Source organism: Larus michahellis, chromosome 19 (assembly GCF_964199755.1).
Source record: "Larus michahellis chromosome 19, bLarMic1.1, whole genome shotgun sequence".
Lineage (NCBI taxonomy): Eukaryota > Metazoa > Chordata > Aves > Charadriiformes > Laridae > Larus > Larus michahellis.
In genome coordinates, this window is record NC_133914.1 from 8,133,483 (window position 1) to 8,149,092 (window position 15,610).

General features: G+C 51.2%; 2 protein-coding genes across 4 annotated transcripts; one reads left to right on the forward strand and one right to left on the reverse strand.

The window, feature by feature from the left end:
• Nucleotides 1–1,207: 1,207 nt before the first annotated feature.
• Nucleotides 1,208–5,814, reverse strand: RPA2 (replication protein A2). The gene is made up of 9 exons (XM_074563078.1): nt 5,610–5,814; nt 5,299–5,411; nt 5,114–5,215; nt 4,914–5,027; nt 3,921–3,995; nt 3,236–3,349; nt 2,824–2,934; nt 2,575–2,669; nt 1,208–1,841 (listed from the first exon to the last, which is right to left on the reverse strand). The coding sequence occupies exons 1-9, from the start codon at nt 5,794–5,796 to the stop codon at nt 1,757–1,759; spliced, it is 996 nt and encodes a 331-aa protein (XP_074419179.1). The 5' UTR covers nt 5,797–5,814; the 3' UTR covers nt 1,208–1,756.
• A 3-nt stretch (nt 5,815–5,817) lies between these two features.
• On the forward strand, nt 5,818–13,721 carry SMPDL3B (sphingomyelin phosphodiesterase acid like 3B). 3 transcript variants are annotated; one of them, XM_074563076.1, is made up of 9 exons: nt 5,818–6,012; nt 6,127–6,346; nt 7,764–7,861; nt 8,386–8,529; nt 9,113–9,285; nt 9,433–9,613; nt 10,187–10,320; nt 11,417–12,173; nt 12,450–13,721. In XM_074563076.1, exons 1-8 carry the CDS (start codon nt 5,949–5,951, stop codon nt 11,807–11,809), a joined length of 1,407 nt encoding a protein of 468 aa, XP_074419177.1. In that variant the 5' UTR covers nt 5,818–5,948; the 3' UTR covers nt 11,810–12,173; nt 12,450–13,721. The 3 variants fall into 3 exon arrangements, with proteins under 3 accessions (XP_074419177.1, XP_074419176.1, XP_074419175.1); XM_074563075.1 differs by having other exon boundaries at nt 5,901–6,012; nt 11,417–13,721; XM_074563074.1 differs by having other exon boundaries at nt 5,949–6,346; nt 11,417–13,721.
• The last annotated feature ends 1,889 nt before the right edge of the window (nt 13,722–15,610 follow it).

Consider the following 15,610-nt stretch of genomic DNA (forward strand, 5'->3'; position numbering starts at 1 on the left):
ATCATCAGGGATTTTCTTCCTAACCTGCACGCCCCCTGCAAAAGGGGAATGACGGTATTTTCGGCTGCTACATCTGCTGGGCTCCAGAGCCTGGAAGTTCACCTCTTCCACACCTACAGCACAACTGAGGCCCAGCAGCGCACCGTGGGCTACGGCTGCACCACTCTCGGAACCGGAGCAGGACATCTGGGTTTTGCCCCAGCACTAACGCCGGAAGGAGACGCCCTGGGCCCACCAGCCAGCCCCACAGACGTGCACACAGGGGAGAACCACTTCTTCAAAACCAGGTCCCTTCACCAGTCCCGGGTAACAAAACCCCCACAACTTGCAGCTCCCACAGCACCGGAGTCAACCAGCCCCGGCTGCACATGCTGTTTTTCCAGCAGGCCCCTGGGCACTCACAGGCAGCAGTCAAGGGACAGGTCAGTGCAGCAAACCAGGCTGCCATCTGGCAGCAGCAAGCGCATTTCGGTGTCTCAGCATTCAGCTTGAAAGATCCCGGGTCCTGCTTTTTGGCAAGCCCTTCACCACGAGAGCTGTGGTTCCTCCTGGGAGAACAACTACATGCCTCGTGGGGTCAGGGCAAAAAATACTCCTGAATATCTGTGAACCGCTGAACTGCTCCCATTAACAAACGCAAAACAGTTCCCAGAAGGTAGTTTTCAGCTTCACGTTTTATACAACAGGAAGCATATCATGACTAAGAGGACAGAAATAGGCTGAAGCAGTTGCCCGCGGCACGCTGCCTCCCCAAACAAGGCAGGATTGTGCAGAGAAACAGCAGATGCAAATCTGGTAACTCCACCCTGAGACACCGCCAACATCAACCCTGCTGTTTCCCAACCTACTGTCTTTTCTGTTATTCTTTAAAAATAGTTTAAAGAAGAAAAACTTGTTCCACGCAATGTAATTCATTTGCACTTCAGCTGAAGTACTTTAGGTGGCAGGAGTGATCCTGGCTGTATTTGTAACATTGATACAACACGTAGATTTCTTCAGTAGTACAATTATTTACTTTCTTAGTGTCCAGGCATTCACTTCAGTTTGACCTTTTAAAGCAATTTACTTCAAAAGCTAAGGGAAAAAAGTAACTATAGGTAAAGAAATTCTGAAAGCAGGGGCTCTGTTTTTACCCCCACGGCTACATTCCGTCCAAGCAGATGATATTCTTTTTTAGGGAACAAAAGCCTCTAGAGCCACACGCATATGCCAGACTACCCATGTTAAAATTTTATTGGAAACATTCAAAAGCTCTAGTAACAAGATCACCGTGCAGTACAAATATAGATTTAAATGCAAAAACTAAACCACTTAAAAATATATTCATGATTACTGTACATTAGTGGAATACTACTCTTGGCTACCCACTTTGTGAATGAAAGAGAATGAAAGCTGAGTTAGGAGAAACAGCTCTAGAAACTAAAGACAATCTGCCCACGGCAAGATTCGAAAGAGGTGGTTCTTTCTAACACCGGCGTCCTCTAAGGAAACAGAAACCAACTGAAAGCTTGGAGGATTTCGGTTTTCCCATGTCTGCTTATGCTTTCAGTCACATGGTCACAGCATATAATCGAGTCCAGTTCACAGAATCTATACGTTCTGCTTGTCCTTGAATTCCAAGGAGGCACTCACAGAGTAACTGGGACTTCCACAGGCTAGAAAGAGCAAAGATCACCTTCCACGTCACAAAGCTCGGCAGGATAACTTGATACAGGGACAAGCATTTGCTTACAGCTAAATCCAGCTGGAAGTAACTTCACTCAGCATCTGTTGACTTGTAGTGATCATCATCCACAGTGGAGTAGATGTGTCCCTCGCTGCTAAGGAATTCAACTGCTTGCCTTTGAAGAAAAAGAAAAAAAAGCAATTGTTCACTAGTTCACATTAACACCTTTCTCTCAGGGATTTCCCATTTACAGACTCCACCCGGTGGCTCCCTCCTGTGAGCAGTTCTACCACTCAGGAGGTACAGAAAATTCCTCCAAAACTGGGGCAACGTGCTCCCCCAGCAGCTCTTAGACCCCGCCTGCCACAGAGGGGAAGGCACCGCTCTCGGTACTCGGCAGGTAACAGCGGTACCTGGCTGGGCTTCAAAGGGGACAGAACACAAAGACAACGGACGTTAATTACTGCCTTTGGGCTTCACTCTTTCTCTAAGTCTCAGGGAGGGGGAAGCTATATGAGATAGTAAAGGAGAAAAGAAACAGTCTATTCCCAAGTGCTGATCGTGTGCAGAGAGCAAGGTGGTCCTCGAACAGGAGAAAGTCCTGCTGAGGCACTGCAGTACTCCCAGGCACCTACTACTTTGCTACTGAACTGTTCAACAGCTTGTTTCAGAAATAGGGCGCGAAGCATTTTATCACATCAACTGATAATGGCTCATTTTGGGCTGCTGGAAGATTTCAAACGCTCTAGCTCACTACTGCATCCTACTGGGAACATCTGAAATTACTAGCGCTGTTGAACAAGCCAGGACCTGGGGCCTGCCCACTATTTTCCCCTCTGCCTCCTTTTATCAGACACCAGGAAGGACTGCCTGAATTTCCAGAATATCCTTCGTTTCTACACACTTACTTGATTGTTGACATGCTCATATTGTGGAGCTGAACTTTCAACTCTTGAAGACTCATACCTTCTGGGACATGGCAGTTTTTAATCAAGTTCAGCACCTGGAAAAGCAAGAACCACCATTAGCACACAGATAAGCTTCTCTGTCGTAAACGACACCAAGGCTGAGGAACTATCAGTCTTCAAAGAGCAACTGAGCTTGCGTTTCTTTGTCCTACGTCACGCCACAGTCCCGGAGAAGCTGCTTGCACGTACCTGACTCTGATGCACTGTGAGTCCGTTCACTGGCAGGCTGCCACCGCCTCCATAGCCCCCCATGTCACCAATCCCAGCAGAGGAAAACGACTGAGGCGCTCTTGATGCTGACTACAATTACGAGAGTAAAATTGCTGTAGTTACACAGGCTGCCACAAGCCCACGGCATTAAAGACTCAGTGTTACTCCACAGAAACAATGATTAAAAACAGATTCCCAAAAGAAACCACTGGAAACGGACTGCAACACACTCTCTCTCCAACACAGCCAGGACTCCTGTTAGACCTTCACTGTAGCCCTTCAAGCTTTCCAGCCCCACAACTCGTGTACGATCTCCCAAAGTCCCTCTCTTTGGGAGATAACCAGTAACCCAGTAAGGGCCAAGATGGAACCAGGATCTTCAAGTACATACCGTAAGATTTTTTCTGAGGATCATATGCGCGTTGACAATCTCTAGTATGTGTGTGGTGAACTCATTCATATTTTCCAGAGGCATGATCTTAAATGCCACCAAGCTTTTCTTATTCTTTCAGAGGGGAAAAAAAAAAAAAAAAGAAGAAAAGAAAAAAAAAATTAACATCACAGCAACAGGAACACGCATAACAGCCAGCCCCACCATTCTCTCTAGGAAGAGGGACAGTGGCAGGTAGGGAGCTTGTCTGCATGTAACAAGTCCACAGTTTTCTGACTTACATTTTCATATGTGATTTTGCAAGACAACACAGACAGGGTAACTTCTGTTAATCAATTGCACTTTTCTTTAATGCCTGCACCATTATTTGAATGTTTATTCATGTATTTAGTTATAATATTTAGTTATGAGGCAACCACATCACATAATATGCTACAAGAAGCATCCCCATTAACTAGAACCTGGTCTAAGCTCTACAGTACAAACACCCAAGAACCTGGCGGCCAGTACTCTGTTCTGCTGAAAACAACATGTTATTGAAAACAACAATTCTGTGATTCTATAAAGACCACAATCAAGTGGATGTTCTAAAAGGAACCCACTAACACTGTGCCAGATCACCAATCCTTCACTCTGCTGCTCCAGCCTTGTGACTTGGAGTCAGACACGTGTAACATGATCTTACCTGGAAAGAACGAAGATGACCAGCTACTTTCACGTAAGTTCCTGGAGGTACCACAACATTCTCACTACCTGCCTCCTAACAGAGAGGAAAAGGAGAAAGGAAGGTTTTGCTGATTCGTGTTTCCATTTCTCAACTATCACAATAAATGACTTAGGAAAAGAGGCTTATCGCAAGCAAACACAAATGGCATGCATTCCTACACCCAGTAAGAGCAGTCACATAAACATAATTATAAGTGAAAAACCAAGAAAAAATATTTGCTTGTTGAACTTGACAGCAAAGCCGTCTGTCTGCTCTGCTCTCTCTATACACCTCTCAGGAATTTTCACAGAGCAACAAAAGGAAAGAACCCTCAAATAATAAAAAAAGCAAGTATACAACTACATAACTTGCCTAGAGGAACAGAAGCAGGCCAGAACCTTTTTTGAAGTTATGCAAAACTTGCAGCTAAGCCAACTGAATGTCTGCCTAATTACTCTCCCGAAGTTGTTCAACTGAACTCAGCTGTTCAGCCTCAAATACACGTCACAATAACACGGGCCAGCTTTAAAGGCTGCTATACCAGCAGTGACAGTTATCAGCACTTCAGGAGGCATGCATCAGAGAATGAGACAACAGTCATCAGTACATGTCTTCGTCTCAATCACCGAGCCACACAGAAAAGTCTCTGTTCACTCCCTCTCCTTGTGTTTCCACACAAAGGTCCTGAGCACGCACCTCTCAGTTCAGCTCTGAAGTAACAGTTGAGCTTCAGCAGCTGCACTCTGAACAACTATTCAAAGTGATTCGATGTAGAACCACACACGAATGACAGAACAGAAGAGCCACGTACAGCACCAGTGATCTCTGCTACAGCAGCATCCCCCTTGGCTTTCAGGGGCACGTTACTCTTAAGAGCTTTCAGAACAACCACACCTTTTTGATATAGGTTTTCTCTCTTCACCACTCCCAAAGCTTATAAAGAAACGCGCTCATAAGGAATCTGGTGCTTACGTCAGTATCAACCCACTGCCTGACATCCATCGGGGCTGCTGTCATGTCGTCCACTTTGTAAAGGATGTTTGTCGGTGCTTTCTCCGCGTGCCGGACGATGCCCATGATGGTGACCTGCGGGGGAAGAGGGGCGGTTCACCCGGGAAGGCGCCGGGAAACGCGCCCGCTCCCCCCGCTCGCCGCACTCCCCCCACGCCCACCTGGGAGATCTCCACGTCGCGGATCCGGAACGTCTCGTCGACCTGCTCGGCTGCCAGCAGCTGTGACACGGTGCAGGGCACGATGTTCTGGGAGCGGATCCTCTGCAAGAGGCGGCGGGGCCGTCGTCAGCGCCGCTGGGGCCGCCCGCCCCGCTCCCCCCGCCGAGGCCCCGCTCCCGGCCTACCTGCTTCTTCTCCGCCTGGGTGCCCGTGGGGGAGCCGAACCCGCCCGGCGACTGCGTGTAGCCGCCCGCAGGCCCCGAGATGCTCGTGGTGCCGTATCCGCCGTCGAAGGCGCCTGAAGGGGGGGGAGAGAGAGAGAGACCATGAGGCGCTGGCGGTGACGCGCCCTCCGTTCCTGCCGCCGCCGCCACCACCGCCATCACGGGGCGCGGCGGCGGCGGCCTCGGGCCCCTCCGGCCCCCCCGTCTCCGGGCGCCCCACACCGAGCCCTCCCCGGCCCGGCCCGGCCCAGCCCCGGCAGCCGCGGCCGCACCGTGCCCGCTCCACATGGCGGCTGCCGAACGTCGGGCGCCCGCCGGCCCGCGCGCACCGCCCCTCCCCGCGCCGCCGCCTCCTGCCCAATTCGTGGACGCCGCTCCGCCGGCCGACAGCCAATCACGGCCCTCCGTCTTCCGGCTCCCGCCAATGGGGGAAGGTCCCAGGGAAGCGTCCGGCGCCATTTTGAGTGCGGCGGCGCTGAGGTGAGGGGGGCGGTGAGGGGGGCGGTGAGGGGGGCGGTGAGGGGGGCGGGCCGAGCCGCCCAGCCCAGCCCAGCCCAGCCGAGCCCAGCCCAGCCCAGCCCAGCCCAGCCGGAGCCGATGTACAGCACCTCATGCAGCGCCTTATGCAGCCCGTCGCGCTCCTCCTGCTCTGCCCGCTGGCCGCGGCCCTGTCAGGTAAGGGGGAGACGTCCGCCCCGCTCCCTGGCCAGCCGGGCGGGGGGGCCCTGAGCGGCGCCCGGCGGCAGCTCCGCGCCCCCCGCCCCGCTGAGCCTTGGCGTCTCCCGGCAGGTGCAGGGCGCTTCTGGCACATTACCGACCTCCACTGGGACCCCGACTACGAGGCGGCGGCGGCCGCCGGGCAGGCGTGCCCCTCGGGCAGTTCCCGCGTCGACCCCGCCGCCGGGCCCTGGGGTAGCTACCTCTGCGACGCGCCCTGGCGCCTGCTCGCCTCCGCTGCCAGCGCCATGAGGAACCGCCTGCCGCGGCCGGACTTCGTCCTCTGGACCGGGTGAGGGGCGGCCGAGGACCGGGCCGGGCCGGGCCGGGGTCCCGCCAGGAGGGGATGGGTGGGCTCTGAACCCGCTCGCTGCTGGGGCTCTCCTCAGCTCACCGCCTCCGTCCTCCCGCTGCAGCCCTGGGGGCTGAGGGACCATGTCTGTCTCTTTAGAGAGCTGCTTCTCCGAGGAGAGAAACACCAAACACTCCAGGAATTGTCACTGGGTGTTCTGGGCTTGTGCGTAGTTCTTGGGCTGGGGTGCGATCCTGCCTGTTCTGGGGCTTGCTAGCGTTTGGAGGGGAGAAGGGGCATCTGGAGGGCCAGGCCATAAGGAGCTTGTGAGGGATCCAGGGCTCTTTACATGGTAACAATTTTGGAGAGGTGAGATACGGATGTGTTTTATAATGCAAAATGGAGGCTTGGGGGAGAGTATAACCATGATGAGGCCTCTTGACACCTGCAAGAGGCTCCCAACAAGCTCCAGCAGTGAGAAACAGCAAGGAAAGGAAAGGATCGCAACTCTCAGTCCTTCCTTTTTTTAATTGTTGACAGCCCTGCCTGACTTCACACAAACTCTGAGTACCGAAATGCTGGGGGGAATCGGATGTGCTCTTTCTCTTGGTGGACCAAGCCCTGCCTGTTAGAGGCAGTGGCAGGAGGGCACTGCAAAACAGACCTGTGGCATTTCTTCAGCCTGCAAAGAGGCAGCTGGGAGACTTGTCTCAAGAAGGGGCTGTTTTGCTTTAGAAGTATGAGGAACCTTGCCAAATGAAGCATGTTTTCTCCTAGTGTGTCTCCAGAAGCGGGTACCCTATTCCACAGGTCTCATGTCACTTATAGGCAGTAAAAGCTTTATTTTGCATTATTATTGTAAGTATATATGTCCTATTGTAATGTTTGCTTTTTTTCTAGCAGTGCAACATCAATGTTTAATTTGCTATAGCCTCCAGAAGTCTGCCACGCTTTTGGAGGCAGGCCTCAATGATCACTGCCTTACTGGAGGCATTCCTTTTTTTTCATTTTAATGAGTTGTTATCCCGCTGTTCAAACAGCTGTGCAAACAGCTTTGCTTCCCTATTGCTGATCAGATGTTGACCTGAGATTGCAAATACTATTCCTTGCAATATTTCCAGTCAGCTTTAGTGCCTATTAAACGCACTGAGGCAGAGTGAGCATTCACTTCTAATGCTTGTTCATAGGTTTTTTCAAGGTAAAATAAAGTGCAGACCGTTTTCACTTTGAGCAATTCCTTGAAACTCCTTCAGTGCCTTGGCCACCCAACATGGTTCTGATTACTGCTCACAAAAGCTTCAGCTTTATTTTCTAGGAGGCACACGGAGAAGCAAGCAAGTTTCTCTGCCTTGCTTATCCCTTTAGGCATATGCCCTGTTAGTCACAGACGGTGACTGTGATGCTTTTATTTTTCTAGAGATGATACTCCTCACGTCCCCAATGAGAAGCTTGGAGAAGAGAAAGTTCTGCACATAATAGAAAATCTGACTTCTCTGATCAAAAAGACATTTCCAGGTAGGATTTGAGGGGATGAGAAGGGGAGAGGGGCACAGAGTCTCACAGGTAGAGCTTACCAGGGTGGAAAAATTGTGAAGAGGAAAGGCACAGAAGGGCTGTGGTCGCTGGGACTTGTTTGTCTTCTCCCTAGTTGCTGTATGGCATGAAGCATGTCTGAATTAAGGCGTCTGATGCATACTAATTGTTTCAGGTTAGCTCACTCAGAAGAGGAAAATAAATGTTTCTGTAATTAGTCATTAAGACAGAAAAGGCTGCAAGATTTCCTCACAGTTAATCCATGTCAGCAGTGGGAGAAGGAGCATTATTGATGGTGAAAGCTCACTGATTCATCTGTAAAGCTGTGGCTTGTCTTTGCAGTGTTGTACTCCCAGTCAATGCAACCACATGGCTGGGGTGTGGATGATTCACCTTTGCAAAGCTTTCAAGCCATGCTGTGTCTGTGGGTGCCTCGGGCAGCTTTGGTGCTGAGGAACTCTGAAGCAAGCGTGGATTCTTCTGTGCCTCCTTTTCTCTGTCTTTAGATACTAAAGTCTACGCAGCGATGGGCAATCATGACTTCCACCCCAAGAACCAGTTTCCAGGGAAGGAACACAAGATCTACAACCGAACAGCTGAACTGTGGCGTCCTTGGCTGAATGATGCTTCTGTTGCCCTTTTCAGAGCAGGTATGGCACCACTGGCTCATGTTGGCAGCACTCTGGGGAGATGGGGTGGTTAGGAGAATACCACAAATAGTTTTCCCTGCTTCTGTGCTCAGAGCAACAGTACTTGTAGGGTATTTGCAGCGGAAGGGTACAATTTAATGCTGATTTCTGGCACTGAGTTCTCCTGCATGGGAGAAAATAAATTTATTTATGCTTTATTCTCACCTGCTTTCCTTGAGTTACTGGGAACAGGGAATGCAGCATGTGAGCTCAGTGGAAGGAAAAAAAGATCTTTTAAGAAAGCTGCTGATGCAGGCCGGTACTGTGGCTCTCTAGAGCTGCCCGGCTCCTGGTGCTGCATGCTGTCCCCATGCAGGGTCTGCCTTCACCCAGAGAGGCATAAGCACGACGAGGTACAGAGGGGGGAGCATTGCTCCAGATCCCCAGCCCGGAGCATTCAGAGCACTGCTGGCACCTTGTCCAGACAGTGACTCTGTCGCTATTGCCAAGGAAAGCTGAGAGGGGTGGAAGCAAAGGGATCTGGGGTCACAGCAACCAACATGAGCAGACCTCCAGCTCTTTCCTGGCCGGTTGCATTTTTCAGGAGCTTTCTACAGTGAGAAGCTGCCCAGCCCAACGACAAAGGGGCGAATGGTTGTCCTCAATACCAATCTGTACTATGACCAGAATGACGAGACAGCTGGTGAGGAAGATCCTGGAGGGCAGTTCCAGTGGCTGGAAGAAACACTGACCAATGCCTCTAGAGCAGATGAAATGGTATTGAAAGAAATAAATAAACAAACTTTGTAGAGGGCTTCTCCCAGCCTGGAAGCTCTTCTCGCTCCTGCTCTCCACTCTGTGCAGTCACAAGCCTGCCCTGGGAAGTGTGGGCTTTGCATTTAGTGCAGCTCTTCGCTTTTGTAGGTCTACATCGTGGGGCACATCCCTCCTGGCTTCTTCGAGAAGAAACGAGGCAAGCCCTGGTTCCGGAGCAGCTTTAATGAACGATACTTGAAAATTGTGGAGAAGCACCACAGAGTGATTGCTGCCCAGTTTTTTGGGCACCATCACACGGACAGCTTTCGAATGTTTTACAGTGATACAGGTACCAGTTCTGGCCACCCAAGCATTTGTGTGATAGCTCTGCCAACACCCAGAAAATCACTGTCAGTGAGAGGTTTCAGTGGCTGAATGCAGCTGGGAAGCCAGAAAAGGCTTGTGAAATGCTTTGATCAACAAGAGACAACAGTGGTTCTGATCTCCACCCCCAGCCTGTAGCTCCACCCCTCCTTCCTTTTTACCCTCAAATTTTGTCATTTCCCCTCAATGCCTTGCAAATTCTTGCCTGCTCTCCCTATTGATATGGTTTGGACATCAACTGAGACATAAGGGAGCAGTTACGAATCTTTGCGTTTGGGTTACACATAGTGCTCTGGGTCTCTTGCTGAGCGTGGTTCTCTTGCGCACCATCACTACAAGAGTCTTCAACAGCAGTGGAAAGCCGGTTCTTAGCCGCAGCAGTCCCTGATGCTGTTCGATGTGCTGATTTATGCATTCACTATTGTGACAGAGCTGCTGTTGCAGCGTGATCGGTTCCCGCGGTGCTCACTGCAGCGTGGACAGGGGGTGATAGAAGCCAGGGTCTCCCATTCATGGGTTGTTTTGCCTTTCTGTTAAGGTTCTCCAATCAATGTTATGTTCTTGGCTCCTGGAGTGACTCCCTGGAAAACAACATTACCTGGAGTGAACAATGGAGCCAACAACCCTGGGATCCGGGTGATCGACTATGATCCAGACACCCTTCAAGTGTTGGTAGGGGATCTCCATGTGCTGCACACTTCAGTTCTAGAAGAGTACTTTAATTCTTCCATGTGGTTTTAACAGGCAGGATTACAGCAGCCAAGCAGCCGTGTAGGAGAGGACGTCAACCAAGATATTTCAGCTTCATGACTAGCACAAAGATTTAGTAAGAGTGTCAGTGAGTAAAAGGCAAGGCGACTGCAGTCAGCTGGCCCAGGCCATCTGCTGGGTTGAGTTCCCCAGTGCAGGACAGGCTTTGCCATGTTCTTCATGTCTTTATCTAGTCTCCTTTGACACTTGCTTTACTACCCAGGTAACGTGGATTGCAGAACTTCTCTTTGGGGACCAACAGATTTGTCAGCTGTCCTCCAAAAACATTTAACTGCCTAGAAAATTATTTGAGTCCCCCGTACTTGCTAAATTGATTAATTTGTAGTGGATCTGAATTTAGGTGAATTGGACGGGCTGCATCCGTTTCCTTAGTCTCTTATCTGCTAAGAGGTAGAGGATGGGGTGTTGGTGCCATTCTTTGCAATCGATAAAGCATCTCTATAGATGCTCTATTTACATGTTTAGAGCATGAGAAATGAATGCTAAAATACTCTGCAGAAGGCTAGGGAACTAGTGAAGGAGAGAGAAATAGAGCAAGAGACTGAGCACAGAAGTTAAAAACTTTATTCTTTAGTTTGCTCACAGTTGAGAAAATGATGTCACTCAGTAACTAACACTACTCCAACCCTTGCTTCTGCCGGTGGACAGTGTTGGTAGTAAATAACAAGTATGATTCTGAAGCAGGCTCAAAATTCCTGATGTTTGGAGATCAAAGTCAAGCAGAGAAGAGCCCTCCCTTTATCCCTTACCAAACAGGATGCATTTGTGGTGAGCTCTGGAGGCTCACCACAGGTTCACATCTCAGTAGGAAGCACCTGTTGGGAGGCAGCTCCCCTGTCACTGGGCAGGGAGATGCACTGCCCATGGTGAATACACGGGTCTGTGGTGCTGCCCACCAGCGCCTGGGAGAAGGGGCTGATCACATCCTAGCCAAACACTTCACTCAAGGCCTGGTCCTTTCCTGATCTGTCCTCCTTCTGGTTTTCTCTCCCTGCAGGATATGGTGACTTACTACTTGAACCTAACTCAGGCCAACATGATGGCCCCGACACGGGAGGAAGAGTTCCCAACATGGGAGGAAGAGTATAGGCTGACAGAAGCCTTCCAAGTCCCGGATGGCTCTGTGGGCTCCATGCAAACGGTGCTGGAGAGGATATCAAAGGATCCACACTATCTGCAGAAGTACTACGAGTTTAACTCTGTCAGATATGACCTCACCCCGTGCGAGGAGGCCTGCGGCATTGATCATGTTTGTGCCATCAGGGAAGTTGATTTTACAAAATACGACGAGTGTGTTAAAACCAGCAGCTCTGCCTCTGCCGTCATCAGGGTTTGGCTTTTATTATTCTCCTTGCTCTTAGGACTTCTGAGTCCCCAGCAAGTGCTGTAATGACTGAGAGCAAGAGAAAACGAAGAGGGCACAAGGTCACGACACACATGAATCAGCAATTGTGAATGCTTTTGACATTGAGAACTTAGTCGGAAACCAAGACAAAATCAGTGACTTTTAGTAAAAGCTCTGTGATGTTGATTTGAAATCCTCTGGAAAAGCTTGATGTATCGGGAAATGGCGGTGGTTGCTACAAAGTCTTTTTGTGCCAGACTGACCTGCATCAGGGAGTCTGTCTCCCTTCCACTGTGACTTCTGAGATAGTCTCACAAATCAGATGAAGACCAGGCCTCCCCGTGGACTTTTAACTTACCACGGATGAGAGTGGTGGGCTCCCTTGTGTTCCCTAGGAGTCTGCTGCCAGGTGAGTTCCTCATGTTGGTACACACTTCTCCTCTGGAAAGAGCACACAACCAGCAACCTGAAAGGTCTTGTTTCAGTGGCCTTGCACCACAGCAGCCTTGCCTTTGGCTTGCGAGCAAGACAGGTGGGATTAGTTCTTCCTTTGACAGTGTATGAACTTCAGTAAGTTTGGGCCATGATTTTCACATGTGTAGGGTAAGAAGCTTGATTATTATCTCTGATAATAATTGATTATACCTCTCTGATAATAATCGATTGTACCTCTCTGTCTGGCAAGATCACGGAGCAGATCATCCTGGAAACTACTCAGGCACATGGGAAATAAGGAAGGAGGTGATTGGTGACAGCCAATGTGGCTTCCATAAGGGCAAATCACGCCTGACAAATTTGGTGGCCTTCTACAACGGAATACAGAGTTGATGGACAAAGGAAGAGCAACTGACTTCATCTACCTGGACTTGTGCAATGCATTTTGCACTGTCCTGCACGATATCCTGGTCTCTAAATTAGCGAGATATGGATCTGATGGATGGACCACTCAATGGATAAGGAATTGGCTAGATGGCCACACACAACAGGTTGCAGTCAAAGGCTCAATGTCCAAGTGGAAACCAGTGACAAGTGGTGTTCCTCAGGGGTCAGTACTGGGACCAGTGCTGTTTAACATCTTTGTCGGAGACACGGACAGTGGGATTGAGTGCACCCTCAGCATGTTTGCCGATGACACCAAGCTGTGTGGCACGGTCGACACGCTGGAGGGAAGGGATGCCATCCAGAGGGACCTGGACAGGCTGGAGAGGTGGCCCCGTGTGAACCTCATGAAGTTCAACCAGGTCAAGTACAAGGTCCTGCACCTGGGTCAGGGCAGTCCCAGGCACAAATCCAGGCTGGGTGGAGAATGGACAGAGAGCAGCCCTGAGGAGAAGGACTTGGGGGTGCTGGTGGATGAGAAGCTCAACACGCCCCAGCAACGTGCACCTGCAGCCCAGAAACCCCCCACAGCCTGGGCTCATCCCCAGCGGCGTGGGCAGCAGGGCCAGGGGGGGATTCTGCCCCTCTGCTCCGCTCTGTGAGACCCCCCTGCAGTGCTGCCTCCAGCCCTGGGGCACCAGCATGAGAATGACATGGACCTGTTGGAGCAGATCCAGAGAAGAACACGGAGATGCTGGGAGGGCTGGAGCCCCTCTGCTGGGAGGACAGGCTGAGAGAGCTGGGGGGGTTCAGCCTGGAGAAGAGAAGGCTCTGGGGAGACCTTCCAGCCCCTTCCAGTCCCTAAAGGGGCTCCAGGAAAGCTGGGGAGGGACTCTGGATCAGGGAGGGGAGCCATGGGACGAGGGGGAATGGTTTTAAACTGGAAGAGGGGAGATTGAGATGAGATGTGAGGAAGAAATTCTTTCCTGTGAGGGTGGTGAGACATCTATTTATTTGAGGCCCCTTCCAACCCAAACCATTCTGTGATTCTATGATTATTATTTTTAAATTTTTTATTTATTTTTTTCCCCAGTTGTTGAGCATGCATAAACAACTCTTCCCTTCTGTGCTCTCTTAACTTGCCTCTGCTTAGTTTCTTCCTTCAGCTGGGCATTGCAAGCTGACCTTGACTGCTTTGCCATTGAGAAACCCTGAACGGTTTGGTGATTCACCAGCCTGGGGCTTTGCTGGCTTCTCCGGAACCTCAGGGGAACCAACGCAAAGTGTTGGAAGTGGGGCTGGGACTAAATGATCTTTAAGGTCCCTTCCAACCCAAGCTATTTTATGATTCTGTGGTGTTGGACCCTTTAGAGGTGGGTGAGGGAGACAGAGAAGGAACATTTGTGTTGCAGGGGTCTGGCAGGGGGCTGCGAAGCTCAGAGCACGCAGCCTGAGCAGACCCCGGGTGGGCAGCAGCGCCAGCGGCTACACCTTTCGCCAGAGGGACCCGGGCAGGGCTGCGAGGCGAGGAGCCAGCCTGCGAGTGGAGCAGCATGCCCTGGGCACACCAGCGTAGTGGTGCGCCCAGCTGAGCGGCCGCGGGGAATGGATGTCTTGTGTTGGAAGAGGAGCGAGGGCGCAGGAGGAATTTACAGCCGCAGTTGGTGTTGGAGCCCCTGGTACCACCTCAGAGCATGTGCCGGAGCCGTGCTGCTGGTGCCCGGGACTCGGGGCCTGTGTCAGGTGTGTCACGGATAGAAATATTTGACACGGTTATGATTTAATAGCAATTTAAAATTTATTAATTACTTGAGGTAGATCAAGAGTTGAGTTTTAGCAGCACTTGATCGTTAACTGATTTAAGGATTTACAAGGTCATTTAATAAAATAATTGAACAACGACCTAATTACAGATTCAAAGATGGCAAGATTCACAGTAACTTACTATATGGTGTCCTAAATCAATGCATATAGGTATAAGCACGAACATTCAAACACACAACACTTAAGGGGTTGAGCACACACCTACACCCGAGTTTTAGCTATAAGGACTAAAGGTTCCTTCACAAGGGGCAACTCCTGTGAGCCGACGGGTGCCCCTTTTACACGTGCACAGGCAGAAATTTGGATGTGGTAAAATATGGGAACACCCGCGTGTCAGCTAGTGTGCGTCGAGAGGTGGGGGAGCAAGAGCCTGGCCTAGAGTTAAAATTGCCCTCTTCCAGTTAGGAGTGAACGCTCCCACCGCATCGACATTGCTCAGCGGGCGATAACTGGGGCTGGAGGGGGGTTGGCTCACCCTGGCTTTTCAGTCCTCAAGGTGCTTGCCTGAGCGGCTCCCGCCTCAGGGGAGGTGCTGGCCACAGCCCCCTGCGAGCCAGAAGAGCTCAAAGGGTCTCAGTAGAATCCCTACTTATAGGGTCTAAGATAATTAACTTTCATCAGGTATTTTTCCACTCTGTCCCATCTCGGACAATGGGATATTCCGGTACTTTCCACCAGCTCGCTAGATTGGCAAGTTCTGCTATCACCTGGCTTTGGGCCTTGACGCGGGCACAGATGTACCGGGCGGTCAGGGGGTGATTGTCCCCAGCGATGGGGGAGGCAGCAGTCAGGCACATTCAGGGGTGCCTCAGCCCTGCACCTTTGGCGAGCCGTGCCACGTGCCCTAGGTTGGGATGTGGCCCAGGGATGGGGAATCCCACAAAAGAACCAAAGGGGGGTTCCCAGCTGGCTCAGAGCCCAGTAATGATGCGGCTCCCCTCCTGCTCCTTGCCCTGCAGGGCTGGCTGGCAGGGGGAGACACTTGGTACTGCTGGGTTTTGCTGTGGCTTGGAGCATTCCTGTTTGGTTTGGGTGGGCTCATCCCCAGCAGCGTGGGCAGCAGGGCGAGGGGGGGATTCTGCCCCTCTGCTCCGCTCTGTGAGACCCCCCTGCAGTGCTGCCTCCAGCCCTGGGGCACCAACAGCAGAAGGACACGGAGCTGTAGGAGCAGGGCTGGAGGAGGCCCCGGAGATGCTGGGAGGG

Bases quoted from the DNA above. Each gene is read 5' to 3' on its own strand.
- RPA2 (XM_074563078.1), bottom strand. From the start codon at position 5,796: ATGGCGCCGGACGCTTCCCTGGGACCTTCCCCCATTGGCGGGAGCCGG. The intron at 3,350-3,920 runs GTAAGATCATGT...CCCCTCTGAAAG, and splicing joins GTCATCTTCGTTCTTTCCAG to AATAAGAAAAGCTTGGTGGC. The intron at 2,670-2,823 runs GTACGTGCAAGC...TTGCTTTTCCAG, and splicing joins TCACAGTGCATCAGAGTCAG to GTGCTGAACTTGATTAAAAA.
- SMPDL3B (XM_074563074.1), top strand. From the start codon at position 5,949: ATGCAGCGCCTTATGCAGCCCGTCGCGCTCCTCCTGCTCTGCCCGCTG. The intron at 6,347-7,763 runs GTGAGGGGCGGC...TTATTTTTCTAG, and splicing joins GACTTCGTCCTCTGGACCGG to AGATGATACTCCTCACGTCC. The intron at 9,614-10,186 runs GTACCAGTTCTG...CTTTCTGTTAAG, and splicing joins AATGTTTTACAGTGATACAG to GTTCTCCAATCAATGTTATG.